Raw genomic sequence first — 9,260 nt, 5'->3', positions numbered from 1 at the left:
CCTCTCTGTTCATGTAAAAAAAAAATAAAATATTTACTGTAGTCTGGGAGTCCTAGTGCATCTATTTATAACAAAGCCCGTTTTAATTCTGTTATAGCTGAAAGATGCTGGGAATACAGCTGTAAAGGTTCTGGGGGTTAGAAATATAAAAGACTTAGTAATTTCACCAAAAGTGTATATTCATTGTCTGTAATATCCAGCTGCTCCCAGATTAGCCCTTAGCTGCTTATTTTGTTTGTTTGTTTGGTTTTGTGGGGCAGTGGGGGTTAAGTGACTTGCCCAGGATCACACAGGTAGTAAGTGTCAAGTGTCTGAGGCTGGATTCGAACTCAGGTACTCCTCAATCCAGGGCCAGTGCTTTATCCACTGCACCACCTATCTGCCCTTAGCTGCTTCTTAGTAGACAGAGAAGAAAATTGTTGAATAATCTTGACATGCTTAGGAGAGATGAATCGCATGCCAGCAGCCAAAATAAAACCCAAACATTCCACCTGAGGTAGAAACCATTGTACTTTAGACTTAGAGAATTTATGGCCTTGTTTGTGCAGTTATAATAACAAATGGTGCCTGTCTTCCTGGCAAATCTCAGCATTAGGTGCAGCCAGGAGTAAGTCATCTACATGTTGGACTAAAGTGGAAACTTTAAAGGTAATGGAGGCTAAATCCTTTTGCAAAATTTGAGAGAATAATGTGGGACTGTCAACAAACCCCTGTGGGAGTCTGGACCATGTCCACTGTGTATTTTTCCAGGTGAAGGCAAACAGGTATTGGGAATCTTGATGTACTGATATCAAAAAGCAAGCAGTACAGAGATCTACCACTGTGAAGCATGTTGCCTCACATGGGATTGAAGAAATGATAGTAGCAGCTTTGGACACTATTGGATGTCTAAGTATAACATAGGAGTTAATTGCTCACACATATTGTACAAAACGGTAAACAGTTTTGTCATCTGGCCCAGTCTTGGGCTTCTTAACTGGCAAAATAGAAGTATTACATGGAGAATGATGGCATGGGACAATTATGATTTGTCAATTGATTTGTCAAAGCCTCAGTTATAGGAATAATTCCCTCAATGGATTCTCTAGATAAGGGATATTATGGAATGATTGTTGGTAGGCCATTGCTGGTTTTAATGATAACAGGCACAGCAGATTTAAAGAAACCAACATCAGAAGAGGAAGAAGTCCATAGGTAGTCAGGAATATCAGAAGGAATTTGAAATGTTTCCCCCATTGTTTCCTGAGTGTCTGAGATCAAAATTGGCAGTAAGTAGACAGTATCATCTGGTACTTCTAGGGAGATGCCACCATCTGGAAAACAAGATATGTTTGATCTAAGTTTACAAAGGAGGTCGAGCATAAGTAGAAATGAATGTTCTACTCTTAATGGGCCCATAGATACTATGCGAGGGGTTAATTTTGCAACTGTTTGAGTTTTCCCTGAGACTCCAACTACATTTAGAGATCCAATAGATGTACATTCAGGGTTAGGTTTACTCACTAGGACTGATTTTGAGGCTCTTGTATCTAATAAACAATCATAATAAGTGTCCCCAACCCTAAGGGTTACATGAGGTTCATTACTTTGGGGAGGTGAATGGACTGGCAAAAGAGGGCTAAAAATCTCAGGGTCTGGAAAGATAAAGTCTTCGGATTCCACTGTCCTTTCCCCTCCCCTACAAAATCAGTCCTCTGTATATCTCTGATCTGTACCCCTTTGAGAGGGTCTATAAGTGTTCTGATTCTGCCCCTCTACATCTCTCTGAAAAGGTTTAATATTGTTTTGACTGTACCTCTCTGTACCCCCCTTAAAAAAGATCTATATCTATTTTGATTCAGCCTCTCTGTACTTCTCTGAGAGGACTATATCTGTTTTGATTCTGTTCCCTTTGCATAGTCCTACAGTACTGCATTATGTGCCCCTGTCTTTTGCAGTAATAGCACAATCTAGGGGGTAGATAGCGATACTGGGGTTGATAGAAATTCTCAATTTCCTGACCTCACTGCTTCATGGTTTCCTGTACTGGAGCTAAAATGCCCTGTCTGTTCCTTTCTTTCCTTTCATTTCCTTCATAAATATATGTTGCTATTTCTTTAATTCTGTCAGTACTCAGGACATTCCAACCTGGACAGTGCTTTTCAAAATATTTCCATATTTCTGGCAAGGATTGGTGAACAAAATGGGAACAGATAAAATGGGCATCTCTAGCATCTAATGGGTCTAGTCTAGCATATTGTTTGGCACTCTTACACAGTCTATCATAGAATCTTTTAGATCTTTCATTAGGTTCTTGAACTGTATCTATAAATTTTTGCCAGTTACCAGTCTTCCTAGCACAGGATTCCATTGCCTTCAACAAAGTTTCCCTTGCTTCCTGCAACTTATCAAAATACTCAGGGATATTGGGGTGCCAGTTAGAATCTTCTAAAGGCCATCGAATATAAATTTTTCCTGATGTTTCTAAGGAGTTTGATGTGGCTATTATATCAGCTCTGTCCCCTGGGGATAATATTGTTTCCATGAGATGAATAATATCATTCCAAGTTGGCTGATATCCTCTGAAAATTTCCCTAAATTGGCTGATAACTATTGTGTTATCCTCATTAAATTTAGGAATGTCTCATTTCCATGAATTTAAATCTTTGGGCCCAAAAGGTGTGTATTGTCTGAGCACAGCACCATTTCAACCATGGGTGAGGATCTCTTTTTTTTTTGTTTTGTTTTGTTTTTTTTTCAGGAAGTAAAGGGCTTTTATTTAAGAAGCTGGGAGTACATGAGGGAAAAGGAGACACAAAAAAGGACACAGTGGGCAGGAGTTACTGGGAGGAGGCCATGATGCTGGAAACACTCTCAAAGTCGATCTTTTCCACGATGTTCTTGGGCTTGATGCTCTCCTCCTGGCTGCAGATGAAGACCTGTCCTGCTTCATTGGAACTCCAGCCGTATTTGCTCATCCATACTTTCAGCTGGCTGTCTGAAAGATCTCCCAGCATCTCAGCCAGCAGCCAGCGATCAATGTGTTGATATGTGATGCCCACAACATGGCAGATAAATTTTCGGACGGAGTCTTCAAAGCCTGTGATGCCATTGAGGAGAAGGAGATCCATGTTCTCATCCAGGGCATGCCAGAAAGCCTGGAAGTGACAAGTCTCCAGCAAGTCCCCCAAGTACAGGATCTGCTTGATGGGCTGCTCTTTTTGATGAGCCTGGTCGATCATGCACTTGCACAGGGTGAAGTCTGTGTGGGGGAGGTTAAAGAGGGCCTTCAGCAGAATCTGGGCTGTCACTGTGGTCTGGAAGAAGGTCGGGTTGAACTGGTATAGCTTGAGCACGGCCAGGTTGGCTTCTAGGTCATAGGCGTTTTCCTTGGCCTGGGTGTCCACATAGCGCTCCAGGGTGGTTAGGTTCTCAGGATTGTACCTGTCGATGCCCTTGAGCAGCTTCACCACGTTGGTGCGCATCTGCTCGAACAGCGCCATGTCCTCCTCCTTCTCGCAAGCAGATGCCGAAGCCGAGGCCAGGTCTGAGGATCTCTTGAAGGGGAAGAATTTTTACCTTCTCTGTCTCCTCTACAGGTGACTTTTCTCTCTTTTTCTTTTTAATTTTTTTTCTTGGTGTGAGGGAAATAGAGGGGGAGGGAATATGAGTAGGGCCCTCTAAAGGTGAATTTTCCCTTTTTATTTTTATTATTTTTATTTTTTTAGTTGTTTTAGAGGGAATACAGGGAGAGGGAATAGGAGTTGAGTCCTCTAAAAGTGAATTTTCTCTTTTTTTCTTTTTGGTCATTTGGCATTTCAGCCTGAGAGACAGGCTTGCATTCAAGCTTGGGCTTGGATTCCCCCTCTCTTATATCCCATTGGGTCAATTCCTTGCTTGTGTTAAGGGCTAAAATTCTAGCTAGTCTGTCTAAAATATTTAATGAGTGGTCGCCAATAAATTATAAGCTTTAGCAAGAGTTAGACTTTTAAGCATTTATTAAGGAGAATAAGAATTTGGTAAAGAGAGAGAAAGGCCTAGATTCCTATCTATTAAAGGGAGAGCACATTTCTAGCTCCGCTCTCCACCAGAGTCCAGAGGAAAGAGAGCGAGACTGAGCGCCAGTCTCTTCCTTCCTCCTCCCACTAGCCCGCGTCACTTCCTGACTCCTGGTCTTGCCCTCAAAGACCTTCGCTTCATGGGCAGAACTCTTCTACAGTAAGTCTCCAGCAGGTGGCGTCATTCCAATCGTTACACTTGCTATATTCCAGAGATCCCAATAAGTTAAGTCTTTGGGGGAATTAAAGTGTAGGATTAATTGTAAATTTTTCAATGTTAAGAGATCAAAAGATTCATTCTCTAAACATTGATTCTCTAGTAAGCTAAAATATTTTTTATGCCACTTAAAACACAGTTTGATAAGTTCTGCTTTTGTTATACCTAGCTGAATTGGTAGCTTATGAGAATCCCATGCTGTGAGTATCCTTCCCAGGGAGACCTCTGTATTATATGGTAGGTTGTGGTATCTTTAGTCCCCTTTTTGTAATTCAAAAATTTCCTCACTATAACACAAAGAAAAGCAAAAATAAAAACAAAAATAGAAATAGAATATTTAAATTCACATGGACCAAGCTTAAACATGATCTCAATCTTTCATTGTGTAAATAGCCAGACTAAAGTAGTTAAGAGGGTAAAAGGATTCATTTGAAAATTTAAAGGGACAGACATGTAGAAATAGGAGAAAATTTCTTACCCAACTTGAAGATCAGAAGATAGACGGGTTCAGCACTCCACTGCGTGGCTCACCAAATGTGATGGTTAAAATCTAATGTGTGTCCTTACCTGCCCCACAGTGTGTGTGTGGGGGAACTAGTTAGGGTTTACCTATAAATTCAGCCACAGTTTCAGATTTTAAACATTTATTAAAGTATATATCCATTCTGAAAGAATGGGAAAACCCTATCTCAGACCTACACTCAAGAGAGAGAAAAACAGCTCCTACACCTAGCCTCCCACACTTCCAGTCAATTCAACCTGAAGCCTCCTATGGAACTGGAAGAGGGGTGGTCCCCACACACAGTTCCAAGCTAATTGGCTGGTCACATTAAAGTCCAATGATTGATATGACTTAAATGCCATCTATGAATAGAGGCAACTTTTGAGATGTCAATCTGACCTTAGAAACTTCAGAAAGGTCACCTCATGTCTTTCTCGGGAAGGGGAGGGAGTCTGGTTCTCACATATATCATATACCTATGTCTCTATATATGCATACATATGAATAACAAGCAGCTTTACTCATTTCCAATTAATAAAAAAACATTTTTTTAAATTAAAAAAAATAAACCAAAAACTTTTCCACAAAGCCTTGGAGATGCTGTGCTAATTTGTCATGCTCATTACAAAATAGAAATAAATTGAGACAAGCTAAGGCAAGCCATTTTAGGATAGGACCAGGAATTTAGTTATAAAGAATATTTGTTATTATAATTAAATCAGGCAACAAAAAAAAAAATCAAGTCCTGGGAAAATCAGCAGGGAGACACAGGCAGGAATATTTTTTTCCAGATAGAGAATGAAGTTATTTCCTTAGCAGAACAGTGAGAAAGAAAAACATTGGGTTTGGAGTTTGAGGACCTGCATTCCAATCCTAAGCAAATCACTTTGCTCTCTGGACTCATAGGATCATAAATTTAGAGGTGGAATGGACCTTGGCAACCATCTAGCTCAACCCTTTGTTTTATATGTAAAGAACAAAGAGAGTTAAAATGATTTGCTCTACTTCACAAATATACTAAAAAGCAGAGCTGAAATTCTAACTCAAAATCCAGTGTTTCAAAGGGTCAGAAAACAAAATAAAGACTTTTAGACTCCCAAGGTTAGGTTCTTGTCATGAAGTATCAAATAAGTAGTTTTGCTCCTGTAATACTTCCATTTGACTGGAGAGGGCAGAGGTGGAAAGCTCTTCTTAGAACTTCCTTAAGGTGGGTCAATTCTTCATTTCCCACCTCTTGCAGCAAGTACTCGACCCCCACCCCCACCCCATTTTTCCAGCTTTGTTTTGTGTATTGTCTTTCCCTATTAGTTTGTCAAGGCAAGCTTGAGGGTGGGGATGATCTTTCTTTTAATTTTTTTTTTAACTCCAAGCACTTAGCATAGTGTCTGGCTGTAGTGAGCACTTAATAAATTTTTATTGACAAACTTACTAGTAGCAAAAATGTACCTTGACATTCTGAACAAACTTCATCCTCAAGCTAGAACATAGAGAAGGAGAACAGTAAAGATATCTGACTGAAGTGAAAGACTTAGGAAATAGTCAAGCCATTCATGATATAAGCAAAACCTTAGGAAAAGTGATATTTATTTTCTTAGCATTCAGCTTCATGATGGGTAGAGGTTCTTTGTATAGTATAGTAGTGCATACATACTTGAAGGTATGATGTATGAACATATATTAGAAAGTGTGGTCAATTTATTCTCTTGCATAATTTGATTTCCCAGGGAGTATTCCCATAGATAGATTCATATCACAAAAAATTGTCTGTACCTATATTACTTTGTGAGTGGTGATACTGAACAGAGTTGGATCAAGCTGTAGTATTTAAATTCAACTCAGCAAACATTAATTAATATTTAATACACAAGTCATTGAACAAGTGCTGGGAATGCAAAAACAAACAAAATAATTTCTGACCTTAATAGAACTTGATTTTACATTCTTTAAGGGGATAAAACATGTTCACAGATAAGCAATTACACAACAAATTAAGGAAGGAAGAGAAAATTAACATAACACTTAAGAGATCACTCCTTCCAATTTGTAAAGTGGGTCCTTCAGGTTCAAGGAATACTGTTGGTTGTTATCTATCCAAAACTATCACATACCAGCCCCTATTTATACATTTACATTTTTTAATTCACCAGATGGTGCAGTTCAAAACTGAGTGCAGCTAGGTGGCACAGTAGATAAAGCACCGGCCCTGGATTCAGGAAGAACTGAGTTCAAATCTGGCATCAGACACTTGACACTTACTAGCTGTGTGACCTTAGACAAATCACTTAACCCTCATTGCCCCACAAAAATGTCACTGAGTTCAATAGAGGGGTAAGTAAACTAATGAGTCAATATTCCTTCTGCAATCTTGAAGCACACTTTCCCCTGAATGCATATAACAGCAAGAGTAGAAATGAATAAGGGTCACATGTGAAGAGGCACACACATAAAAAATATATATGGACAGTGAACATGCAGGGAAAGGTACACACATAGTAAAGTAATTTAGTCAAGCACACATGTAAATGATTGAATCATGCCTCTAAGATTGAAAGGTCACCTTCTGCTTTTCCACCAATTAAATTTTCATGTAATTTCTACTGTACATGTTTTTTCTCCTGAATCCTACCAGACAAATTGTCTCACCCAGACATCCATCATTTTTTTTTCTGTCTGTGTCCTACTGTGCCCAAGGTAACTTCTTATACTCTAAGGCCATGATCCACTGGATAGATCATGGTAGAACTTCCCTCAGCTTCCATCTTCTGGCTTCAAGTGACTAGAATGCTAGCTCTTCAGTAAGAGAACAGTGGGCTCTGCCACATTCATCAAAGCCCCATGACTTTCTATAGTTCTTTTAGAAATAAAATAGTAATAAGGAGAACATCGTACATAGTAACAATTCTATTGTAATGATCAACTGTGAAAGACTAACTCTGATCAAGACAATGATACAAGACAATTCAAAAAGACCTGTGATGAAAAAACGGCATCTACCACCAGAGAGAGAACTGAACTTTGCATTCAGATTAAAGCATCCTTTTAAAAATTTTCCTTATTTTTCTTATTTTGTGTATATGTGTGTTTGCAACATGGGTAATATGGAAATATGTTTTTCACGACTTTACAGGTAAAATCAGTCTTATATTTCCTGCCTTCTCAAGGGGTAGGAGAGAGGCAGGATAGAGGGAGAGAATTTGGAACTCAAATCTTTAAAAAATAAGTGTTAAAATTTTTACATGTGATTTGGAAATAGTAAATGAAATAAAAATACATTTTTTAAAAAGAAAAAAAAAGACAGCTCTTAAAAATCAATAAGGAGGGGTGGCTAGGTGGCGCAGTGGATAGAGCACTGGCCCTGGAGTCAGGAGTACCTGACTTTAAATCCGGTCTCAGACACTTAACACTTACTAGCTGTGTGACCCTGGGCAAGTCACTTAATCCCAATCGCCTCACTAAAAAAATAATAATAATAATAATCAATCAGGAACCAACAAAAGTTCTTCCCGATTCTATTTCCTACAGACTTGCCAAGCTATCACCCTCCTAGAAACTTCAATTATTCTTTACACCCCCATTTTCTCTCCCATTTTACTTCTGGAACCATGCTCAAAACAACAGTTAATGGATAGGATATATAAGTCAACTCCCCTATGGCTTCATTCACCACTGTTACTTTCTAGACTAAAGTGCTATGTTGAAACAATACTCCCAAGCTATATTGTTTCCCCTTATTAGGATGAAAGATCCTTGAGGAAAGGGACTATCTTCTCATCTATCTCTATCTCTATCTCTATCTCTATCTCTATCTCTATCTCTATCTCTATCTCTATCTCTATCTCTATCTCTATCTCTATCTCTATCTCTATCTCTGTCTTTATCTCTATCTCTATCTTTACAGCTATCTATAACTACATCTACATTTACATCCACATCCACATCCATATCCCTATCTATGTATCTATGTATCTATCTATGTACCTATGTACCTACCTATGTATCTATGTATCTATCTCTATCTCTATCTATCTCTCTATCTATATTGTGGTGTGTAAAACTATATGTGGTAGCTTTATTTCTGTCCAAAATTTGGGGACAATTAGCTGGGGTTTCTAAAATAGTTGTTACTTATAAATGAGAAGCTTTAGCATCAGTTTGAGGGCATTAAGCATTTATTAAAATATACCAACTATTAGTAAAAAGAGAACACCTGGATCAAAAAGTTAAGAAAAGGCCTATCTAGTCTAGAGGAGGGCCTATAGCTCAGCCTGGCCTTCTAGCCCAGAGGAAAAATAGAGCTCAGCCTGTCCTGCTTCTTCCTCCAAGTCCTCTGCCACCAAGAGAGAGTATAACTGAGCTTTTTGTGGGTCTGAGTTGAGGCAGTCTTTACATACTGCCTCAAGCTAATTGGCTAGCATCAACCAAATCTATTGGTTCACTGGACTTGAGGGTGGTCTCAGAGGCATAGGATCTTCCTCTTTGTGGCCTTGATCTGCTAGGTGGAGGT

At 39.0% G+C, this 9,260-nt stretch overlaps 1 protein-coding gene across 1 annotated transcript; it reads right to left on the bottom strand.

Annotated features, from left to right (window-relative positions):
• Window positions 1-2,739: 2,739 nt before the first annotated feature.
• On the bottom strand, window positions 2,740-3,503 carry LOC122734614 (eukaryotic translation initiation factor 3 subunit K-like). The gene has a single exon (XM_043975562.1). It carries the CDS (start codon window positions 3,480-3,482, stop codon window positions 2,820-2,822), a length of 663 nt encoding a protein of 220 aa, XP_043831497.1. The 5' UTR covers window positions 3,483-3,503; the 3' UTR covers window positions 2,740-2,819.
• Between the last annotated feature and the right edge of the window lie 5,757 nt (window positions 3,504-9,260).

Source organism: Dromiciops gliroides, chromosome 1 (assembly GCF_019393635.1).
Source record: "Dromiciops gliroides isolate mDroGli1 chromosome 1, mDroGli1.pri, whole genome shotgun sequence".
Lineage (NCBI taxonomy): Eukaryota > Metazoa > Chordata > Mammalia > Microbiotheria > Microbiotheriidae > Dromiciops > Dromiciops gliroides.
The sequence above is the reverse complement of the archived record's forward strand: the minus strand, read 5'-3'. Positions and strand labels throughout refer to the sequence as shown.

Coding starts and splice junctions, on each gene's coding strand:
- LOC122734614 (XM_043975562.1), bottom strand. CDS start 3,482: ATGGCGCTGTTCGAGCAGATGCGCACCAACGTGGTGAAGCTGCTCAAG.